The sequence below is a fragment of the Thamnophis sirtalis genome, unplaced genomic scaffold, assembly GCF_051295495.1.
Source record: "Thamnophis sirtalis isolate CommonGarterSnake01/CBP01778 unplaced genomic scaffold, rThaSir2_p1.2 scaffold_4, whole genome shotgun sequence".
NCBI classification, from domain to species: Eukaryota; Metazoa; Chordata; class Lepidosauria; order Squamata; family Natricidae; genus Thamnophis; species Thamnophis sirtalis.
The window spans coordinates 981,997-1,007,150 of NW_028261384.1; the positions used below are offsets into that span (position 1 = coordinate 981,997).

General features: G+C 44.6%; 1 protein-coding gene across 1 annotated transcript; it reads left to right on the top strand.

The window, feature by feature from the left end:
• Window positions 1-749: 749 nt before the first annotated feature.
• On the top strand, window positions 750-20,478 carry LOC148045699 (uncharacterized). The gene is made up of 5 exons (XM_087712309.1): window positions 750-858; window positions 2,454-2,586; window positions 13,025-16,248; window positions 19,210-19,264; window positions 19,387-20,478. The coding sequence occupies exons 2-5, from the start codon at window positions 2,490-2,492 to the stop codon at window positions 20,052-20,054; spliced, it is 4,044 nt and encodes a 1,347-aa protein (XP_087568435.1). The 5' UTR covers window positions 750-858; window positions 2,454-2,489; the 3' UTR covers window positions 20,055-20,478.
• Window positions 20,479-25,154: the final 4,676 nt, after the last annotated feature.

The window sequence follows — 25,154 nt, forward strand, 5'->3', positions numbered from 1 at the left end:
GTTGCGGTTGAAGAAGCACCTGAAAACCCTCTGGGCACATTTCAGTGAGGGGGACTCCTCCCTCCGGGCCCAGCCAGGTTTCAGTAATACATGCCAAGTCTGCCCCCTCGTCTATAATTAGGTCCTGGACGAGGGGAGCCTTGTGAACCACAGACCTGGCATTTAGCAACAACAGCCTGAGACCAGGGTCCTGACTACTCGCACCATCTGGCCTTGGAGTGGAACTCACAGGGCCGGAAGGAGGGATCCCTCTGATATAGGGAACCCCCCTTCCCCAGTAATGGCTTGCCCTGAAGTTCCTGCCATATCTGCCCCTCCCCATTATGACCCCAATGTTCCGGCCCACTCCCGCATCTGTGGTCCCTTCACCCTCTCCCCCAGCCACCGGATTCATCGGCAGGTCCTTCGATGCACACATCCAAAGGCCGGAACTAGGCCCGGGTCCTCCCAGCACTTCTGCCAAAGCACTCAGTGCGGGAGGTCCCAGCTAAACTCCCGGCCCGCCAAACAAACCCATGCATACAACCAATCAATCCTCACAGTACAAGTTAAAACAAAAAACAGCAATATAATAATAAAAGTGGGACACTCAATCAATCACAATCATTGGGTTCGCTCCTGTTTCAGTGATCTTCCACTAGGACTCTGACCTCCCTCTCCCAGTTCCTGTTTCTGAGGCAAGATAAGGCAATCGGGCTGCTAGAAGGTTTATTTCTTTAAAGGGTTTTATGATCGCTGGACTCTGTCCCCATCATAAAGTCTGCCGAACGTTCAAAGGACGAGGAGATCTAGGAGGGAAGGAGAAAAGCCGAGCAGCAGATCCACCCGCCTTTGGGGATTCCTGATCTCTTCAACCAGGTGAGACCTTCCCCAGGGACCCCCATATTGGGAGTGGAGTGGAGTGGGAGGAGGGCAAGGTTTTTCCTGGGCATCGGGTGGAAAGCAGAGTCAAGGAGCTGCTGCTTTGGCACGAGAAAGAGGGATCCCCCATCTGAAATGGGTGGGTGGGATAGCTGAGACCCTCAGGATCTTCCTTGTTAGCAGAGGAGACTGGAGGCAGAGGAAGGAGGGGAAGAGAACAGCAGGTGACTTAGAAACAAGTGTGGCACAGAAGCACCTGTGCTGTCGGAAGGGGGGGGGGATATTCCAGGTCATTTGGGGAGAGAGGAGTGTTGGCTGAAGCTCCCGAGATGTGGGGAACTTGCAGACAGCGGGAAGGAGGAAGTATGCAGTTGTGTGCATTTGATTGTGTGTGTGTTTGTGTGTGTGTCACAGAGAGAGACAAAGAGGAAGAGAGATGGGGGAGTGAGGGAGAGAAGGAGAGAGAAAGAGAGAGGGGAGGGAGAGAGAAAGAGAAAAAGAGAGGGATAGAGACAAAGAGAGGGAAGAGAGAGTGCGAGGGAGAGAGAAAGAGAAATAGAGAAAAAGAGAGGGGGAGGGAGAGAGGGGGAGGGAGAGAGAAAGAGAGGGGGAGGGAGGGAGAAAGAGAAAAAGAGGGAGAGAGAGAGAAAGAGGGGGCTAGGGAGGGAGAGACGAAGAGAGAGGGAAGAGAGAGTATGAGGGAGAGAGAAAGAGAGAGGGGAGGAAGAGAAAGAGAGAGGGAGAGAGACAGAAAGAGTGGGGGAGGGAGAGAGAAAGAGAAAGAAAGAAAAAAAGAAAGAGGGAGGGATAAAGAGAGAGAAAGAGAGAGGGGAGGGAGAGAGAAAGAGAAAAAGAGAAAAAGAGAGGGATAGAGAGAAAGAGAGGGCGAGGGAGGGAGAGACGAAGAGAGAGGGAAGAGAGAGTATGAGGGAGAGAGAAAGAGAGAGGGGAGGAAGAGAAAGAGAGAGGGAGAGAGACAGAAAGAGTGGGGGAGGGAGAGAGAAAGAGAAAGAAAGAAAGAAAGAAAGAGGGAGGGATAAAGAGAGAGAAAGAGAGAGGGGAGGGAGAGAGAAAGAGAAAAAGAGAAAAAGAGAGGGATAGAGAGAAAGAGAGGGCGAGGGAGGGAGAGACGAAGAGAGAGGGAAGAGAGAGTACGAGGGAGAGAGAAAGAGAGAGGGGAGGGAGAGAGAACCTAGCTGGTTTTCATGCCTAAGGGGGGACAGAATGAAGGAATTCCAAGCCGGATTTTATCCCTCCCCTTCCCTGCAAAAAAACTCAGATGTGCTACTAGTCCTCTCCAGGCATCCTTATTCTCAGCAGAAGGAAATAAGCTCCCTGGATTTCCTCCCCTCCCCCAAAGCCCCTGCCGACATTCCACGGGAGTCTTTTCCCCACGGGGAAACTGAGTCACCATCCTGCCCTGCCCTCTCCTGCTGAAGAGAGGGACTGGACCTTCCTTGGCTCTCTGGATATTGCAGAGGGGGAGACTCTTGGGGAAGGGGCTTTAGGATGGAGTGGGAAGGGTCCCCAGCACAACTTGTAGAGACATCGGTCAGTCGTGGCCTCCTGTGGATGGTTCTCCTCTCTTGCAGGGAACCAGAAGCCTCAGCGAAACACAGGAGCCCAGCATGGCCCACACCGAGGGCACCATTGAGACCCCAGCCCTGGGCCGCCCCTTCCAGCTGGGGATGCTGTACGACTGCCGCACAGACACCCTGATCCCAGGTAGGAGCCGGAAGAGAAGGGGGCGGATGGGCATCTCCTGTGGGAAACTCAGGAGGGAGGAAGGCTGGAGCCGCCATCAATGCACAGGCTCAGCCTGAGACATTTCAGGAGAAATATCCCTGCTGCCTCAAGAGGAGGTTGCAATTTCATCAGCTGAAGAACCGGAATAGGGCCGGAAGGGACCTTGGAGGTCTTTTTTTTTAAATAGTTTTTTTTAATTTTTAATTTAAAACAAATACAACATCTTTCCTTACATGCTATAGAAAGTGTATCAGTTGGTTACAAATAGATTTTTGTGCATCTCTTCCACAGTCAACAAACATAATTCATGTTAACTCAAGCATTTTAACTCAAATATTCATACATGTCACCATCATCATATATCGATTTTCATTTCTACTGCTATTGATTGCTATTTGACTATAATTGTTAATAATAATAATAATAATAATAATTAAATAATAATTTAAATTAAATAATAATTTAAATTAAATAATAATTTTAAATAATAATTTAAAATCTAAATTGAATGGTGGAAATACAATCAAGGCCATAAATACCTGGGCAATACCAGTTATAAGATACACAGCTGGTATAGTTAACTGGACACAAGCTGATTTGGACCTTTTGGACCGAAAAACCAGGAAACTAATGACAATGCACTACAGTTTACATCCACGTGGTGATACTGATAGACTATATCTGCCCCGAAAATCAGGTGGCAGAGGATTATTACAAGTGAAGCAAACAGTTGAAGAAGAAAAACATGCACTGGCTGATTATTTAAAAGAAAATCAAGAACATCTATTAATCGAAGTAAAGAACAAAAATCTACTGAAGGCCCAACAGACGAAACAAGAATACAGAAAAGATGTGATAAAATCAAGAATGGAGAGTTGGCAGAACAAAGCACTGCATGGCCAATTTCTGGAAAAAATAAAAGATAAAGTGGACAGTGAACAAACTTGGTTATGGTTAACAACAGGTACATTAAAGAAAGAAAGAGAGTCACTAATCCTGGCTGCGCAAGAACAAGCTATCCACACAAATGCCATTAAGGCCAAAATCGAAAAATCCTCTGATGATGCCAAATGCAGACTTTGCAAAGAAGCTGATGAAACTGTTGATCACATACTCAGCTGCTGTAAAAAAATCGCGCAGACTGATTATAAATTGCGGCACAATTCAGTAGCACAAATGATCCATTGGAATTTGTGCAAAAATTATAATATCAAAACAGCAAAAAACTGGTGGGAACATCAGCCTGAAAAAGTCACCGAAAATCAGATGGTCAAGATCTTGTGGGATTTTCGCATACAAACCGACAAAATACTGGCACATAATACACCAGACATCACACTGGTTGAGAAAAATAAGGTCACAATCATAGACATCGCAATACCAGGTGATAGCAGGGTCGCCGAGAAGGAACATGAAAAAATTGCGAAATACCAGGATTTAAAAATCGAAATTCAACGACTATGGCACAAACCAGCAGTGGTAATTCCAGTGGTAATTGGCACACTGGGTGCTATTCCAAAAGCACTGGAATTACATTTAAAACAGTTAAAAATTGACAAAATCACCATCAGTCAAATGCAAAAAGCCGCACTGCTTGGATCTGCACGCATATTACGAAAATACGTTACGACGTCCTAGGCCCCTGGGTGGGGCCCGACTAGTAACCAATGCCAAATCCGGCGAAACAACTGGCCGCTGTGATACAATTGTACAATAACAACAACAACAACTCCGCCGTTGCCGGTCCCAAGCCCGGATGAGAAAGGAGGAAGGTTGGGGTCAGGTTGGCATCTGGTCCCGTAAAAAACCCCCCGCCAACCCATACAATATGGTGAAAAAAACAAATAAGAATTCCATACCGCATCGGTCGTCGCGCGGGTTAACAAGGGCCGCGGCGGATGTTGGGGTCCCTGGACATCCGTCGACAAGTGGGCTACAAGTGGACCAGCCAACAAAACGACAAAAATATAGTGCAGATGAAAACCGTGCCATAATGGCCTGTTACTACAACTCAGAGCCAGAAAAAAGAGGCTATTTAAAGCGAATGTATGAATTATGGAAACAACAATATCCAGATTCAAATGTTAGTGAACAACGACTAGCAGATCAAAGGCGATTTATTATACGGAATAAAGTGTTTAGTGAAGTTGAACATGAGGAAATTCAGGCAAATTGCAAAACCCAAAAAACAATATCACAAGCGGAAATAACTGATATTCAAGACACAACTAAAGACATTATAGTAGAACTCCCAGAAGAAGCTCTCGGGGAGGAAATAACATCACCACCACTAGAACCAGTTATCACTGAACCAACTGATGAACTAACTCAAAAACAAAAAGAATTGAAGGATAAGATCATGGAGCATTTTCTGCTTAATGAGGAAAGGCAACGTTTACCATCACTAAAAACTGTGCCTAAGAAAATTTTGGCCCCTATCATGAAAATGGTTAATGCAGTGTTTTCAACAATTGAACCAGGATCCATCTTGGAAACAAACCAGTTAATGTACAGCACAGCTGTAATAGTCACTAATGAACTAGGCATTAAAATTAAAGTACCTAGTCACACAACAGAAAAAGCATCAAAGCCAAAGTGGAAAATCCGTTTAGAACAAAAAATCAAAAAATTAAGGGCAGATGCTAGTAACTTAAAGAACATGCATGAGCAACGGCTTAAAAACAACAAAATCATAGATCGGCTAATCAGGAGATATAGATTGGATACAAGAAACATCAATGAAGCTGTAGAGATTGTAAAACAGCAGATAACAGCAACAGCTAGAAAAATTGAAAGATATGAGGCACGAATCATCCAATATAAACAAAATCAGCAATTTCGATCAGACCAACGGTGTTTTTATCAAAGTCTTAAAGTAAATGGTGACACCAAAAGTGAAAAACCAGAAAAACAGGCCACAGTTGAATTCTGGAAAGAATTGTGGGAAAATGCAAAGGACTACAACAAGGAAGCAAAGTGGATACATGACTTTGAGAAAAGCATTGGCAACAAACAAATGCAAGTATTAGAAATAACAACTGAGATGGTCAAAAATCGAGTTAAAAAGGTAAAGAATTGGACATCACCTGGAAAGGACCAATTACATGGTTTCTGGCTCAAATATCTGACCAGTTTACATGCAATATTGGCCAGGCAACTGAATGAAATTTTACAAAAGGGCCAAATTGATGAATGGTTGACAACTGGAAAAACATACTTGATTCAGAAAGATGCAACTAAAGGAACAACACCTGAAAACTACAGACCAATAACATGCTTGCCAACAACCTTCAAATTACTCACAGGCATTATTGCAGATAACATGATGGATTATTTGGAAACAAACAACATCTTGCCAGTAGAGCAAAAAGGCAACAAAAGAAGGAGCAGGGGCACAAAAGATCAGCTCCTAATTGATAAAATGATATTAGAAAATTGTAAGAACAGAAAAACAAACTTGAATATGGTCTGGATTGATTACAAAAAGGCATTTGACTCACTGCCACATAGTTGGATCATAAAATGCTTAGAAACAACTGGCATTAGCAAAAATATTACATCCTTTACTGAAAAGGCAATGAAACAATGGAGAACTGAGTTGGCAGTAGGGAATGAGATCTACGGAATGGTTAATATCAAGCGAGGAATTTTCCAGGGTGATTCACTTTCACCTCTTCTCTTCATCATCGCAATGATCCCACTATCAGTAATCTTAAAAAAAATGAAATTAGGCTACCAAACAGCCAAAGAAGCTGAAAAAATTTCACATCTACTATATATGGATGATTTGAAACTCTATGGAAAGTCAGAAATAGAAATCCAATCATTGACAAACACAGTCCGAGTATTCAGCACCGATATTTCAATGCAGTTTGGCATGGAAAAATGCGCCACTGTATCCATAAAAAGGGGCAAAATCACTGCATGTGAGGGAATTGAAATGCCCAATGGCCAATTAATTAAATGCAAAGAAAATGAAGCCTACAAATACTTAGGCATTCTGCAGTGGGATAACAACAAGCATGGAGAAGTAAAAACTATTGTCAGGCGAGAGTACACCAACAGAGTTAGGAAAATTTTAAAATCTAAATTGAACGGTGGAAATACAATCAAGGCTATAAATACCTGGGCAATACCAGTTATAAGATACACAGCTGGCATAGTTAACTGGACACAAGCTGATTTGGACCTTTTGGACCGAAAAACCAGGAAACTAATGACAATGCACTACAGTTTACATCCACGTGGTGATACTGATAGACTATATCTGCCCCGAAAATCAGGTGGCAGAGGATTATTACAAGTGAAGCAAACAGTTGAAGAAGAAAAACATGCACTGGCTGATTATTTAAAAGAAAGTCAAGAACATCTATTAATCGAAGTAAAGAACAAAAATCTACTGAAGGCCCAACAGACGAAACAAGATTACAGAAAAGATGTGATAAAATCAAGAATGGAGAGTTGGCAGAACAAAGCACTGCATGGCCAATTTCTGGAAAAAATAAAAGATAAAGTGGACAGTGAACAAACTTGGTTATGGTTAACAACAGGTACATTAAAGAAAGAAACAGAGTCACTAATCCTGGCTGCGCAAGAACAAGCTATCCACACAAATGCCATTAAGGCCAAAATCGAAAAATCCTCTGATGATGCCAAATGCAGACTTTGCAAAGAAGCTGATGAAACTGTTGATCACATACTCAGCTGCTGTAAAAAAATTGCGCAGACTGATTATAAATTGCGGCACAATTCAGTAGCACAAATGATCCATTGGAATTTGTGCAAAAATTATAATATTAAAACAGCAACAAACTGGTGGGAACATCAGCCTGAAAAAGTCACCGAAAATCAGATGGTCAAGATCTTGTGGGATTTCCGTATACAAACCGACAAAATACTGGCGCATAATACACCAGACATCACACTGGTTGAGAAAAATAAGGTCACAATCATAGACATCGCAATACCAGGTGATAGCAGGGTCGCCGAGAAGGAACATGAAAAAATTGCAAGATACCAGGACTTAAAAATCGAAATTCAACGACTATGGCACAAACCAGCAGTGATAATTCCAGTGGTAATTGGCACACTGGGTGCTATTCCAAAAGCACTGGAATTACATTTAAAACAGTTAAAAATTGACAAAATCACCATCAGTCAAATGCAAAAAGCCGCACTGCTTGGATCTGCACGCATATTACGAAAATACGTTACGATGTCCTAGGCCCCTGGGTGGGGCCCGACTAGTAACCAATGCCAAATCTGGCGAAACAACTGGCCACTGTGATACAATTGTATAATAATAATAATAATAATAATAATAATAATAATAATAATAATAATAATAATAATAATAATAATAATAATAATAATTTTTGTTACTTAAACAACACATGCCCACACTAGGACAAAAAAAAAAAAAAAAAAGGCAGGGGGAAAAAAAGGAAAAAGAAAAGAAAAACCAAAAAAAAAAAAGACCAAAAAAAAAGAAAGAAAGAAAAACAAAACACAGGTATATATTATTAAAAAAGTATATCAGCTGGTTACAACATGATTTGGTGCATCTCTTCCATTAATTCATATTAATTCAAATATCTTAACTCAAATGTTTACCATATTGACATCATTATACCTCCACTTTTAGTTGACTACAGTTATTTTAACATCCTTCAACCTTAACTATGCCAAAGAATTAATCCATAACCACATGCTGACTTTTCATTTACTTGTTTGTAAAATCCTCTATTAACATCAAATCCTCGTATCCTATTTTAGCTGAACATCCATAATATTTAATACCAAAAATTCCATCTTCCATGCAGTATAGTTTATTATCATTCTCCCTTCTTTATGTAGTTATATCATATATCATAACATTTTCCCCATATTAATTAACATTTAACTGTATATATTTTATTTTATTTTTTAATAGTGATAATTATTGTGATTAATAACCTTTGTATATAGTCCAAAGATATTTCCAACCTTCCTTTCTCATATCCAATTATTATTTATCATATCAACTCCACATTATATACATTACTATCAATATCAATTATTATTCAGCTATATCTATTACAAATAAGAGTAATTTGATTTAGCTAATTTTCAATTGTATTTTTCAATCTATCAGCCTATGTCTCTCCAATAACAAAAACCTCCTTAGTCCTATTGCCATTCTTAGAACAAGTTCCCCAAACATTTTTATAAGCAAGTCCAAACAGGAATATCTTTGCACCTTTTTGCTTAGGATGCCTCTGATGTAATAACGTTGTCCTTGGCTTGTTCCACTCAATTTGTCTTTGATTTTCAAGGGTGGTATCGAAAATTCTGCAAATAATGTTTCATAAAGTATAGATTCTTTAATGCTTCTCATTCCTCCTGCGCTCTGTCTTTTGAAATAAATCTTCTGTATGGCTGCCCCCCTTTCAAGCATTGCATCTCTTTCTCTTTCTCCCTCCGAAGTAAACCAGACGCCCGACGTGTCAGCAAGTTGAGAAACTTCCTTTCTGACATTCTTCATTTGAATTTCAGGAGCATTCAAACATTCAACGTTCTCACTTTTTTCTTCATATTTTAATGTTAAAAACAACAAATAGTCCAGTTTTTTTCAGATTTTTCATATGTGTCAAACAACTTTTGAAAAGCAGAAAAAAAATCATTTGAAACGAATCACTTGAAGCAAGTATAGACGCCATGTCAGAAGAGCCAAGGTGGCGCAGTGGTTAAATGCAGCACTGCAGGCTACTGCTAGATCAGCAGGTCAGCGGTTCAAATCTCACCGGCTCAGGGTTGATTCAGCCTTCCATCCTTCCGAGGTGGGTAAAATGAGGACCCAGATTGTTGGGGGCAATATGCTGACTCTCTGTAAACCGCTTAGAGAGGCCTGAAAGGCCTATGAAGCGGTATATAAGTCTACTGCTATTGCTATTGCATGTTGTGACGCAGAAGATATTTGCAAGTAAGGACACGCTGGGAGCTATGCAATCTTATCTGATCTTAGACCAATACATCCAAGCAGTAAAAGTGTCAAGTTATAAGAAGCCAAATTATAGTAAATTGGTTTACAGCCCACTTAAGGAGAGTCAGAGGGAATGTTGAAGTAAAGTAAACTTTCCTTTATCCACATAAACAGCATTCAAAACATTTAAGAAATAGGGTAACCACTGGCCATAAACCCATTAAAAAAAACCAATTCGCCGCTAGATTCTTCTGTTCTTTGGTTTCAATTAGCTTGAATTTTAATGCGGACCGTATCTCTTTGAGTAATAAAATCAGCTTACCAGTTGAAAATACTTCCACCATTCTTAGGGGCAACCTGCAGTTTTGGTTAGCTTCAGCTAATCCAGGAGCTGGCAATGGAGGCTAAATTCCAAGCCCCCAGGGACCTTGCGAACGTCTCTGGGGTCACTGGATCTCCCCCAACCTTTCACTGTCTTCTCCGGGACAGCTTGGGTTCAAAAATGAACCGTCCAATTCCTTCGGAATAGAGGAATTTCAGGAGTAGCCTGAAAATCCGTCTTCTCACTGCTAAGCCCCGCCTTCTTCCCCTTGGAGGTCTTCTAGTCCAGCCCCACCACTCAAGCAGGAGACCCTAGAGCATTCGGGACAAGTGGCTGTTTGGTCTCTTCTTAAAAGCCTCCCTTGATGAAGCAGCCACAACTCCTGGTGGCAGGCAGTTCCACTGCTTGATTGTCCTCCCTGTTAGGAAGTTTCTCCTTCATTCTTGGTTGCTTCTCTCTTTGGGGCAGCCCCTCAAGTATTGGAATATGCTATCAGCCCCCCCCCCCAGTTCTTCTTTTATCTAGACTGGCCAAACCTAAACCCTGAGACTGTTCTTCATATTTTTTTAGACTCCAGGCTGTCAGGGTTCCAGACAGCATCCGGAAGGAAATCAGAGTCCGAGGCAAAGGATTCCTCAAAGTCCCAATTGATCAAGAGAGCCCTATTGGCACATCTGGGAAAACCCAAATCTGAAAGCTTCAAGGTTTTCCCCACCCAGTTGAAAGTTCAAGATCCTGCCCCCCACACCCACAAGCCCATCCCATGGTCCAATCTCCCACTGCCATTGCTGGCAGCTTCCACCCATCCAGTTCCCTCCAGGTGCAGAGACAAAGGATGACCTTGGCTTTCTAGAAAGAATTTTTTATGGCTACATATCATCCAGTGATGTGCGGTGAGGTTTATGGCCAGTGAGGCAAGTGGGCAAAAGCCGCCCTATGTCTGCCAGCGCTGGGGCTTCGGCAGATCTTTCGGAAAGCCACGCCAAAGCCCCGGCGCAGCTTTCCGCCAGCGCGGTGGCATGGCTTTAAAAAATAAAAAATAAAGTGCCAGCCCGCGCGCCAGAAGAGGCGGGTAAAACACACACACACACACACACACACACACACACACACACACACACACACACACACAAATTACTTACAATAATACAATTACTTTCAAATTGCAATAATTTTGAATTCCTCCCCCCTCCTTCCGACCCACATACCTTTTCCAGCTGTTTCACAGAGGATTTCAATTCTCCTCTTGCCTGCCATGATGAAAATGTAAAAATGTCAAAGGAAAAAGGCAAAAGCTGCTGAGGTCAGGCTGGATTAGCTGCTACCAGAGTCCCCAATGGATGACTCTGCTTAACTGTTTTTTAAAAAGCCTCTTAAAAACGCCCTCTACAGGAGGAGACAGGAGAACGACGTGCCTCATCTACATAAGGAATTTTTCGGCTTTTAACCCTTGCTTAACTCTGCTCGAGTGATCACAAAAAGTCAGACTACATGAGGCACATTGTTCCCCTGCCGCCTCCTGTAGAGGGCACTTTTTAAAGAGGCTTTTTTAAACAGTTAAGCACTAAGCAGAGTCATCCATGGTGACTCTGGCAGCAACTACCTTTTTCCTTTTACATTTCCTTTTCTTTCCATGATGACAGTGGTGGGGCTCTGCCTCCCCTGCCTCCCCTGACTGCACATCACTGCGCAGTACCACTAAATTTGCTCTGTGCATGGGCAGAAGCAAAAAGGAAGATGGCGGCAGCTGTGGTGCCCCCGGGAGAACGGCACGTGGCAGGCCTGGATCACTGCCGGTTCCAGTGACCCAGGCCGCCACGTTACTACCGGTTCGGCTGAACCGTTCTCTACCGGTAGGAACGCACCTCTTGATAGAGCCCATTGTCCAAGACTGTCAAGATCTTTTTGGATGCTGAGCTTATCTTCTGTTGTCTTGGCTATTTCTACCAGTTTAGTGTCATCTTCAAACTTGATGAGTTCTCCTTCCATTTCCTCATCTGAGTCATCTGTGAAGATATTTAAGAGTCCTGGGCTTAGGCCAGAGCCTTGTGGTACACCACTGCTTATTTCCCTCCATGTGAATATAGTACCACTAAGGACTACTCATTGAGCACGGTTTGTCAGCCAGCTACAAATCCATCTGGCGGCGATGTTGTCTATTCCATATTTTTCTAGCTTTCCAAGATGTAAATTGTGGCTTACTTTGTCAAATGCCTTAGTGAAATCTAAGTATGGAATGTGCACAGCATTTAATTGATCATGTTGAAATAGGATAAATGAAAGTGTTAGAAGAGAAAAAAAAATGAGAATAAAATCAAATTAACACAGGGAGCTTTTAAACGCACACATTCACACCTACACACGTTTGCATCCAAAGGTTTGGATTTAAAAATAAAACAAAAGGAATGGAAAAGGGAAAAGGGAAGGAAAAGGGAAGGGAACTCATGGCATTTTAAAATTCAGATTCAGCACACTGTTATACAGCATTTTGGCACTTGGTCTCAAATTTAGATGAGGGAATAGGAGGTGATGGGTGGGACCTTCTGCCTGGAATGCAGATCCAGCCCTTGGCCACGCATTCAAAAGGACTACCAAACATGGGATGGGTCTCCTGCCCAATAGCAAAGACGCTGAAATGCTTAGAGAAATTGGCTTCAAAAGTGGCTTGGAAAAAGGAGATGATATTCCAACCAGGGTGTTGGGTGTAATTGTCAAGTTGTGTTGCAGGTGCCTCTGAACCCCTGATGAAAGACATGGTTTCTCTAGGCCAGGGGTATTAAACTCAAGACAGGATCTGGCCTGTGATTTGGTTGGATCTGGCCCACAGCGCTCGCATGGCCCCCCCGAGGTCAACCAAAGCCCTGATGCAGCCCTCAATGAAATTGAGTTTGACACCCCTGCTCTAGGAAGTTGGAGATCTGACCAGAAATCAACAGGTGCATAGAAATTCCAAGTCATTTTTAATCAGTCGAAAGCTTTTGCAGATACTGGAGTTTTTGCAAACCAGGTAGAACAAATATCCAGAGGAAATGGTGTCTCTATTGTCCCACATCTGTGCAACTCGTCTATCCAGCTGCAGATGTTTTGGAAGACGATGTTCAATTCATGTCTCTGTTTCCTTCTGTTCCATGCAGGGGTCACCCTTTGGGATTACAGCTCTCTTCAGAAGGACCTGACCATCAAGCCTCAGCCCAAGACTGAATCAGAAATCATTGCATCTGACAGCATAGAGGATAAGGCCTCCGCCCTGGACATCTCAGCCTCCCTGAAGGCCAGTTTCCTGGGAGGGCTGGTTGAAGTGGGAGGGTCAGCCAAGTATCTTCATGACACCAAGAAGTCCAAGCAACAGGCCAGAGTCACCCTTCAGTACAAAACCACCACCAAGTATGAACAGCTGACAATGAGCCACCTGGGAATCCAGAATATGTCTTATCCAGCCGTCTTTGAGCATGGCACAGCCACCCATGTGGTCACTGCCATCCTCTATGGAGCCCAGGCTTTCTTTGTCTTTGACCGAGAAGTTTCTTCAACGGAGATGGTGAAAGATATTCAAGGAAGTCTACAGCTTACAATCAAACAGGAAATATCTATCGGAGGAGGAGCAGAGGTCAAAATGAATGAGGAGGAGAAAGCGAATGCTCTGAGGTTTAGTTGCAAGTTCCACGGAGACTTTTCTCTGGAAAAAAATCCAGTGACTTTCCAAGATGCCATTAAGGTTTATGAAACTCTACCAAAAATGTTAGGGGAACATGGGGAGAAGGCTGTGCCTATGAGGGTCTGGCTCTACCCACTGACCAAGCTGGACAGCAGAGCAGCTAAGATGATCCGGGAAATCAGCCTAACATTGATCTTTGATGCTGAAAAGATTTTGGAGGAACTCAATGAAATCCAGATGCAAAGCAATGATCTAGCCAACAATCCCATTGCTGAGACCTTCCCTGAGATCAAGAAGAAGATCCAGCAGTTTAAGGATCTGTTAAAACAACATGGGCAGATTTTCCAGAAACAGCTGGCCAGAGTGTTGCCTTCCATCCGGGGAGGAGGGCAGGAGGAAGGGACCTTAGGGGACCTCTTGACGTCTGTCAAACGGTCACCCTTCAACAGCCAAAAACTCCATGAATTTCTGGACAGCAAGAAAAGAGAAATGAACTTTGTCAAATCATATCTGACTATTCTAGATGATATGGAAGTGATCTCATCTCAGAACAAGCTGGAAGAAATAATTCTGGACCCCAAGAATGTATATGTGGCTTCTTTTATATTCACCTCTTTATATAAAAAGGAGGCATTTCTGTTGAGCTTACAAGACTGGCTTCAGGAGCAATTCTCGCAAGAATCAGGTAAGCCCACAAGGTCCATTCCTGGGCAGGAGGAAGACACGGCATGGTTTGAGGACAAGGAGTGGACCCGTAATGCTCGCCAAGCTGCCAGATCCATCAAAGACTTTTTCGACGTCAACCAATCCAAGGAGAATGTCCGCTTTGTTGTGTCCTCTCTCCCAGATGTGGACACCCCAGGAGCCTCAATATACCTTTATGAAAATGGAGAGCTGGTCAGCAAGAACTTTGAGTTGCCCTCAAAACCTCTCCCTTTCCTGATCAGTGAACTGAGACACGACAGCATTCAGCTGAAGTTTCAGCCAGCTGAATATGGAAAGGCTGCAATCTCCAGCTATCTGGTAGAGTACAAGGTTGCAAGGGAAGAAAAACGGAAGACCGTGAAGACAGTAGACACCAGGGAGATGTTCCGGCTGAAAGATATGCCTCCAAACACAGAGTTCCTATTCCGGTATGCTGCTTGTTGCAAGGTAGGCCTTAGTAAATTCAGTGACCTGAGCCCACCCATAAAGACCCTTCCCACCAGCCCTCCTGAGAAATTGAGAATGGTCACTGCAGCATCTTCTGTCATCTCTGTGGCCTGGATGAGTCCCAGCATTGTTGCCTCAGGAGTTGTGGTCAAGGAGTACAAGGTGGAGTACAGAACGGTGATGGCTGGAGCTGGGAAGGACCAATGGACTGAAAAAAGGACTGGGAGAAAAACAGAAAATTATTCCATCAAAGGTCTGAAGCCACAGACGGTGTATAGAATACGGGTCTCTGTCGTGTGTCATAATGGAGCTCTGAGTTTCCCCAGTGAGGAGGTGAAGGTCTCCACAGCACTGGAGGAAGAAGATGCAGACAACATAGCTCACCAGTTCCTTCAGAAAAGCTCCCTGGTGGAGGAAAGACAGCCATTAGTGTTTGTCCTTCCTCTGGAGAAAGTCTCCTCAGATGCCTCCACTTCCTGTCTGATGTACCATCTTGGAGAGGAGAACCTGGAAGTGCCCAACAAAGTGATCCTGGTGATGGGAGAAACAGGGAGTGGGAAAACCACTCTGATCAATGGGATGATCAATTATATTCTGGGTGTTGGGTGGGAAGATAATTTCAGATTCAAACTCATTCATGAAACCATCCAGAGAAATGAAGCTGGAAGCAGGACATCTGAAGTCACAGCCTACATGGTAAACCATCAGAAGGGCTTCCGAATTCCCTATTCTCTCACAATCATTGACACTCCAGGATTTGGAGGCCCAAGAGATGCAGAGCAAGACAAACTGGTTGAGAAGAAGCTCCTGGAGTTTTTCTCCACCCCAGGGGGAATTGACCACGTGGATGCCATCTGCTTTGTGGCCCAGGCCTTCCTTGCCCATTCAACTCACGCCCAGAAACGCATCTTTGATTCCATGCTCTCCATGTTGGGAAAAGACATGAAGGATAACATCCAATTCCTGATCACCTTTTCAGATGGGGGGACCCCACCTGTCCTGGAGGCCCTCAAGGAGGCTGACTTGCCATGTGCTCAGGATGAGCCAGGAATCCCTCTGCACTTCAGATTCAACCATTCAGCCCTCTTTGTTCATGAAAAATACGGAGGAAGCTGTAATGCTGCTTCTGAAATGTTCTGGAAAATGAACACTGAGAGCATGAAGGATTTTTTTGACTCATTAAAGATGCTGGAAACCAAAAGTTTAACCTTGATCATGGAGAGCCTCAAGAAACGACAGGAGCTGAAAGCTGCTCGTAAAAGATCTCCCTCTCTTAAGGTTCACCCAGTCCAACCAAAATGTTTTCGGATCATTATTGATCCAGAAACCATTCAGAATGCTTCAGTCTCCAGGTACCTGGTGGAATATCGGTTTTTAGGAGAGGAGAATTGGAAAAGTGTCTATACAAAAGGTCCTAACGATCAGTTCATCCTGAAAGATGTCCACCTAAATCGTCTGTACCAATTCCGATGTGCAGTTGTGACTCAAGAAGTGCTCAGTCCATGGAGTGAGGTCATCGCTTGCGTCTGTCCTACAGGAAGGCCTGCTGAGGTAACTTGCTGGTTTTGGTGGTGGTGGTGGTCGTGGAGGAGGAGGAGGAGGAAGAGGAGGAGGAGGAGGAGGAGGACAAGGTGGAGCTAGTAAAATAGTTGATGCCAGTGTCCCATCCAGCACCCTCATAAAAGCAGGAGCCTCAAACCATTTAGTGAGAAAATCCAGTTGTTTATTAGGAGCGCCATGCCAGCTCTGTCTTCACCCAGTTCAGGCCTTGCCTCTGACCCTGTTTTCCCTTCCTCCCAAGGTGTGTCACCAGTGGCATTCCCCAATGAAACACTTTTGTGGGTCGTAGAAGTCACTCCCTCCAGCCGTTGTGGGTCACTGTGGCCTTGATTTCGGGCAGTAGGATGTGTTTTGTTTCGACTGGGGTGTGAATTCCTGGGTGCAGCTGTGAGGAGCAATTTCCTATGGCAACTTGGGAGCAGACCAGGAAAGCTTCACAAGTTGACATTCGGCCTCCCTCACTCCTGGAAGGCAACCTGTGCAAGGCAAAGATAATTTGAGTACAGGTGTATCTTTTAAGGGGGTGGCTTCCCCCCAGCCTTCATTGGGTTCTTTTTGTGGAATTTGGCTATAAGGGGAGGGCAGCCCCTCCCCTTGATTACCTATTAGAGTTTCCCCCTGTGCTACCTACAGTCATGGATGCCCTGCAGCTCACAATGGGTTTGGCTCCCTATTACTACTGGGTCTGGGGGCTCACAGGGTGGTGGTCTGAGGGTCAACCCAACCGCTGGTTTTAGGAAGCTGCTGTGGAACACCAGATGTATTCTCTCCAGCAGCTGGGACAGTTTTAATTGCACTATAGGAAATGGCCACATGAATTTAGGTCCCAGCTTCTTGCTGGGGCTTTTTAGCCTTAAACATTTGTTGGAGAGGTAGACTTTCTCCCCCACCTGGAACGGCTGTTGTGGGACTCAGTGTAGGTCTGCACTGCTTTAGCTAGCAGTTTTTTGACATTTTCCAATGCCCCTTTTAGTGTTGACAGCCAATCCATCAAACTGACAGAGGAAGGGGGATTCCCTTGGGTATTCCGGTATTGGGACGAAGTCCATACTGCTTATTACTTTGAAAGGGGTTAGTCCCGTGCTACTTTGAACAGCATTATTGTAGGCAACCTCTGTGCATGGCAAGAGGTCCATCCTATTGGACTGTTGATAGTCCGCGTAGCACCTCAGGCTCTGTTCTACAATGGCGTTAAGTCTCTCCACCCTGCCATTGGTGCTCGGATGAGAGGCCGAGCTAAGGCCCTGGGATGACTCAATCAACCGCAGGAACTCCCTCCAGAACTTAGCCGTGAACTGGACCCCTCTGTCTGACATAATTCTCTGTGTGGTACCCCATGCAGGCGGTAGATGTGCTTCAGGAAGCGTTTGGACAGCTGGTGGGCTGAGGGGAGTCGGCTGCCGGATATGAAGTGTGCCTGCTTGAAGAATAAGTCATTCGCAGTCCAGATCACTGTGTTTCTCCTGCTTTTTGGCAACTCAAGTATAAAGTCCATCGCAATTTCCTCCTGTGCCTTTGTTGGCTCAACCATCTGTTGCAGCAACCCGGGAGGTTTTTCCTAGTCTTCTTTTCATAACAGCACAGATATTGCAACTTTTCACATGACTGTCTGTGTCTTTCTTCATGCCAGGGCACCAGAATTGTCTCCTCACTAAATGTAAAGTGTTGGTTGTCACAGAACCAGGGGTCTGCTAGGAGTCTGATTTATTTATTTATTATTTATTAATTAGACATATACCGCTTCATAGGGCTTTCAGCCCTCTCTAAGCGGTTTACAGAGTCAGTGTATTGCCCCCAACAACAATCCGGGTCCTCATTTCACTCACCTCGGAAGGATGGAAGGCTGAGTCAACCTTGAGCCGGTGAGATTTGAACCGCTGAACTGCATATCACAGTCAGCTGAAATGGCCTGCAGTACTGCACCCTAACCACTGTGCCACCTCGGCTCCTTGGTTTTGAGTTCCATGCTTAAATCGCTTGCGAGTTGGCCTTGCTGGCATTGTTGGTGGGTGGTCACTTGAGCCACGGCTGAGGTAAGGGGAATTATGGAGTCTACTCCCTTCTCCTGCCGGCATTTGTATTGGGGCATGCAGGAGACGGCATCAGCTGGGAAGCTCCTCCCCCCCCCCACCGGGATGTGTTTTATCTGAATTGGTTAAAGTATTGGGCCCAGCGGACTTGTTTAGGCTTCCACAGGGGTCCTAAGGGCCTCCAGATTCCTATGGTCAGTCCAGACTTCCAATGTTTTCTCCCCGATTCCAAGAGGTTGTACCAGGTTAGTAGAGTCCATCTTACTGAAAGGGCCTCCTTTTCTCACCCTTCCCATCATCCTTCCATGTCAGTGAGTAGTTTTAAGAAGAAACTTGCCCATAATAGTTTAGGGTCTCATGCTGGAGCGGGGGTTGGACTAGAAGACCTCCAAGGTCCCTTCCAGCTCTGTGGTTCTTTATAAATCTCTCCACCAAGAGAATGGTGATAGACGTGGAAATGGACATCAGGTCTTCTGATGGCAAAATCTCATCTTGGTATCCAGGGCAAGATGACTTTGAAAAAGCTTCCTCTCTCACCGTAACAGGCAAGACGAGGCCAGGACTGGCTGGGAGGGGAGGGGCGAGGAGAAGCCAGGCGCCCCTCCATGTGAGTGACCTCAGGTTGCCCACACCTACCCAGTCACATGACCACCCAGCCGCCCCTACCCAGCAGTCATTGGGGCAGAGAAGCGGTTGCTAAATGATTTGAATGGATCCCAAGAATTGAAGGTCTGCATAAAAGGGGGGTGAGGTAGAGAGAAGGAACAGATGGGTCAGCCTCAAGGACAGTGAGGAGGGGGTGGCTCTTTTTTACACCCCCGGCTCCAATTCCTCCCTGTGTCTTCTGGGGGAGGGGAGTTCCTGGCAACCTCCCTGCAAGGCAGCCTCTCCTTTTGCTGATTCTGTTCCCTTTTTCATCCAGAAATCCCGGGTTTTGTGCGGTGCGACTGGTCTGGAAAAGACTATAAGCATCCCAGGTAAAGTCTTGGGCCCTGGAGGGTGGGCTGGAAGCTACTGTCCTGGGTGGAAGGACAGGCAACTAAGGGTTTACGCTGCTGACCGTGTCCCCTTCTTCTCTCCTCTCCCCTCTGGGTTGCAGGGCCTGAACGGAGGATCGTCCTGGTGGGCAAAAGCGGAATTGGGATAAGTGCAACAGGAAACACAATTCTGGGGAGCAAAGTCTTTAAGTCTGATATGTCATTTGGTGGAGTAACAAGAAATGTCTTTATGTCCCGGATGTCAGTTGAGTCAGTAACACAAGTATGCCAAAAGGAGGAAACACAGCTGAATGGCAGGAAAGTTGTGGTTGTTGATACGCCTGGCTTTTTGCATACCAGACGTCCACAGGAGGACGTTGCTGCAGAAGTGAGAAAGTGTGTGATGTTTTGCTCCCCGGGTCCCCACGTCATTCTGCGGGTGATGCGTCCTTGGGGTTTCTCCCAGGGGGAGGAGGAGGTGGGTCAGCTGATCAAAGAGATTTTTGGCCCTAAAGCCAAGGATTATATGATCGTCTTGTTCACCTGCAGAGATCACCTGGAAGGTGAATCTCTTGAGAATTGCATATCAATCCATAATAAAAAGCTCAGGGTAAATGGATATGTTGCTGAATGTGGGGGCAGGATGTTGGCTTTCGAGAACAAGGCCGAAGGGGCAAAACGACAGGCTCAGGTGGCCGAATTGATGGCCATGATTGATGATCTGGTGGAAAGGAACAGAAATGCTCCTTGTTACACAGAAGACATGATGAATGTCAAGCAAAGACGCTAATTCTTTTAGCCATTCATGCTACAATTAAAATGCATGAACGTTAGTGAAAAACATACAGAAATGATTCAGACAACCTATTCCAAACGAACAGCAAAAGTGATCACTAATGGGGACTTGATGGAGACTTTTAATACAAGAAAGTGTACTAGACAAGGATGCCCACTATTTAGGAATAACAAGACTATGTTTATGTGTACTGAAATGTATGTTACCCAGTTACCACACCATTCACGCAGTGATATGTATAAAGAATATTAAAAATAAAAATATGATTGAATGAAAAATAAAAGAGAGGGCAGCCTTGAGGTTCTTTCTCACCCCTTCCTGTTTTCCTGGGGCAACTTCATGTTTTCTTAACAGCTGCCACAATTTTCTGCAATGCAGTCTCTGTAGTCCTTCCAGGGCTCCATGTGGACTCACTAGAGAGAGCATTGGTGTTTCAACCAGAGGTCTTCTTATTAAATCTCCTCCTTTTTTTTTTTTTACAAAAGAGATTGTGTCTTTTATGGGTGGGGTGAGGTCTGGTGGGGTTGCTCCATTCAGCTGAATTTATACCATTCTACGATGCTACAGAGGTAGCCCAACTCTTAAAACAGGTTGTTTTAAGCTGTTAAAGAGGCTGTTAAAGACTGGATGAGAGCTAACAAACTGGTACTCAACCCGGACAAGACCGAGTGGCTGTTGTGTTTTCCTCCCAACAATTTGGCCGACGTTCCATCACTCAGGCTGGGGGGTCAAAATTTATACCCCTCAGACAGGGTCTGCAACTTGGGAGTCCTCCTGGATCCACAGCTGAGTTTCGACCATCATTTATCAGCTGTGACCAGGGGGGCATTTGCCCAGGTTCGCCTGGTGCGCCAGTTGCGGCCCTACCTGAACCGGGAGGCCCTCACAACAGTCACTCGAGCTCTTGTGATCTCTAGGCTGGAATACTGCAATGTGCTCTACATGGGGCTGCCCTTGAAGAGCATCCGGCGGCTTCAGCTAGTGCAAAATGCAGCCACGCGAGTGATTGTGGGCGCACCACGGTTCGCCCACATAACACTGATCCTCCGTGAGCTGCGTTGGCTACCTGTTGGTCTCCGGGTGCACTTCAAGGTCCTACTTACCATTCATAAAGCACTCCATGGTAGTGGATCTGGCTATTTGAGAGACCGCCTTCTGCCGATTACCTCCCTCTGTCCCATCAGATCTCATAGAGTAGGCCTCCTCCGAATTCCATCCGCCAGTCAGTGCCGACTGGCGACTACGCGGAGGAGAGCCTTCTCAGTTGCAGCTCTGACGCTATGGAACAATCTCCCCACCGTCCAGGCCTTCCGCACAGCCCTCAAGATCTTGCTGTCCCGTCAGGCCTGGGGATAAGACCCTCCCGAATGTTGAATGAATGTTGGGTTTTTACTGCTAATTATTTTTATTCACATTTTCTTTTTGTGTTTTGTCCTGCACTCCCCCCCCCCTATTATTGTAAGCCGCCCTGAGTCCCCTCAGGGAAAAGGGCGGCCTATAAATGCTTAATAAAATAAAAAAAAATGAAATATAGACTCAATTTTCAGAACAATGAATGCACTTGGATACTGTTGCTTTTTTTCCTTTTTTTCTTTTCTTCTTTCTTCTCCTTTTATTTTTCTTTTGTTTTAGTACAAAACAAATAGACCAATGAATACTAGAAATACACCGAAGCGAGGTGTAGAGGGAAAGAAGAGGAGGGAATTAAGAGGGAGTGAGAAGGGAATGTAAGGAGGGTGAGATGGTGGGAAGGGGAGAAAGGAATGGCTGAGGGGGAGGGGAAGTAGAAGAGGGGATTGTTGGAAGGGAGAAATGAAAGTTGGAGGGGTAGAAGGAAGGGTGTATGTAGGATAGAAGTGTTAGGAGTTGTTTATTGCTTCTTTTTTTAACTGCACAGTATTTAAGTGATTGTATAAAGGAAAATGAAAATGTAATAAAAGATTCTTGATTTGAAAAGTAATAAGACCTCCCCGAAAATAAGGCCTTTTTTTTCAGGAGTCAAAACAAAATAAGACCCTGTCTTATTTTCGGATAAACACGGTACCATTATTATCAGGATTAATAATCATTCAAATTAATTACTAGTAATGATGATTAAGTACTAATATTATTAATTCATTATAAATTAATAATCATTATCAGTGTCAACAAAGTGGGATGCGATTCTTATGGTGGGGGAGAGAAGTGAATGAAAGGAGGAGGCATTGGAGGAAAAAGTGGGGAGAGAGGGAGAGCTAGATAGGTGAGGGAAAAGTAGAGGCTGAGAGGCCCTTGGGGGCCGTGGGAGGAAGGGCCGCCTCCTTCCAGAAGACACCCCCCAACTCCTCTCCCTCTTGCAAAGGGGGTGCAAACTGCAGGAACACAGATTCTGGGGGAACATTGCCCAAACTCCCAAGGGGTAGCAATAGCAATAGCAATAGCAGTTGACTTATATACCGCTTCATAGGCCTTTCAGGCCTCTCTAAGCGGTTTACAGAGAGTCAGCATATTGCCCCCAACAATCTGGGTCCTCATTTTACCCACCTCGGAAGGATGGAAGGCTGAGTCAACCCTGAGCCGGTGAGATTTGAACCGCTGACCTGCTGATCTAGCAGTAGCCTGCAGTGCTGCTTTTAACCACTGCGCCACCTTGGCTCTTAGAAGCAGCTTTAAAGAGCAGAGGGTCTCCAAACTCAGCAACTTGAAGACTTGTGGACTTCAATTCCCAGAATTCCTCAGGTAGGATAGCAGGCGATGGACTTCTGGGAGTTGAAGTCCACAAGTATTAAAGCTGTCGAGTTTGGGAACATCTGCCCAGAGGAGTGAAGGACCAAGAGAGGTCTTTGCTGCCCTCTGCTGGATGGTTGTGGAACTCATTTCTCAAAGACATTTCCTGTTTCTCTACTTGCAAAGTAAACCGACTTAAATAGGAATAAACAGGAAGGCTGATTCAAAACAGGTGAAAGGTTTTTTCCCTGGCACTTTCTCTTTCAAGCTCAAACTGGTAGTGAAAAAATTGGCAACCCACCACTGATATGCATTGTTTCCAAAATGCTTAGCATGATAAAATGCACGTAACCGGAAAAATTATAAGCTGTCTTTAAAAACGTGAAAGAGGTAATAGCTAAATGTCAAACCAGAAGGTGGCAGCTGTAACTGCAAGCAGGGCCCAAAAGGGGCAATAAAGCTTATGCTAAATAAACGTTGGTTAAAACTGTGAAGCTCTAAGCAGGAAAAGGGGAGGGGGGAGGAAAGGGGTCGGTGTAGGGGGAAGTGTGGCTTGACGCGCGTCCACTCTGCTTTACCCCTATTTCCAAATACATTAATAAAATTCTTTGCTACTTTCAATTTATTGTCTCGGGTAGTTCCATATGCGAATGTGAAATGTTTATCACAATATTATTATTTGTAAAGATAGGAAAATGAAGGTTTCCTATTTAGCTTGCAGACCTTGGATTCATTGAATGAGTTTACCAAAAATGCAAGTATTGCGGAATATACAGCCTCCTGCTACATAACTAAGCTCATTTTCATGCCGAATAAACTAAATTATTAATGGAACTTAAGTAGAAAACTATATTTAACTAGATTTTTTACTCCAAAAGCATTTTATTAAAATAAATTTGATAAAATAAAAAAATCTGAATTAAAAAATATCTAATTTCAATTTTTAAAAATCTGATTCTTTTGATTTTTTTTAATCGTTGATATTTATCCACCCTGGGAAATCAGATTGAAGAAAAAATAGATGAATTAACCTGAGGGAAAGGTGGAGAGATTAACCTGAGGGAAAGGTAGTGAAATTAACCTGAGGGAAAGGTGGAGAAATTAACATGAGGGAAAGGTGGAGAAAATAGCCTGAGGGAAAGGTAGAGAGATTAACCCGAGGGAAAGGCAGTGAAATTAGCCTGAGGGAAAGTTGGAGAAATTAACCTGAGGGAAAGGTAGTGAAATTAGTCTGAGGGAAAGTTGGAGAAATTAACCTGAGGGAAAGGTAGTGAAATTAGCCTGAGGGAAAGGTAGAGAAATTAACCTGAGGGAAAGGTGGAGAAATTAACATGAGGGAAAGGTAGAGAAATTAACCTGGGGAAAAGCTGGAGAAAGTAGACTGAGGGAAAAATAAAGAACTTAACCTGAGGGAAAGGTAGAGAAATTAACCTGAGGGAAAGGTAGAGAGATTAACCCGAGGGAAAGGTAGTAAAATTAGCCTGAGGGAAAGGTGGAGATATTAGCCTGAGGGAAAGGTGGAGAAAATAGCCTGAGGGAAAGGTGGAGAAAATAGCCTGAGGGAAAGGTAGAGAAATTAACCTGAGGGAAAGGTGGAGAGATTAACCCGAGGGAAAGGTAGTGAAATTAGCCTGAGGGAAAGGTGGAGAAATTAGCCTGAGGGAAAGGTGGAGAAATTAGCCTGAGGGAAAGGTAGAGAGATTAACCCGAGGGAAAGGTAGTAAAATTAGCCTGAGGGAAAGGTGGAGAAATTAGCCTGAGGGAAAGGTGGAGAAATTAGCCTGAGGGAAAGGTAGAGAGATTAACCCGAGGGAAAGGTAGTAAAATTAGCCTGAGGGAAAGGTGGAGAAATTAGCCTGAGGGAAAGGTGGAGAAAATAGCCTGAGGGAAAGGTGGAGAAATTAACCTGAGGGAAAGGTGGAGAGGTTAGCCTGAGGGAAAGGTGGAGAAATTAGCCTGAGGGAAAGCTGGAGAAAGTAGACTGAGGGAAAGGTAGAGGGAGAGGCCTGAGAGGAAAGGTAGGGAAAAGAGGAAGAAGGGAAAAGAGAGAGACCCAGAGTAAGGGAGATAGGCACGGGAATTAACAAAAGAGTGGAGGGAATGAAGGAGAGACCAAGAAGCAGAAGGAGGACACAGTGAGGGAGAGAAAGAAGGGCCAACCAGCCATCTGACCACCATCCCACCGCATGACCTTCCTGCTGGGGGTGGGGGGGAGACTTCATAAGGGACCGGCTGGAAGGACAAGACAGCAGAGGTCAGCTGACTGGAGCTGCCTGAGCGAGGGACCAGGATGGATTGGCAGCCATATTGACAGACTGTCACAGGAGAAGACACTTGGGTGGTTGGAAAAGAGGGACAGGGGAACCTGGACTCCAGCGACCCTTTCAG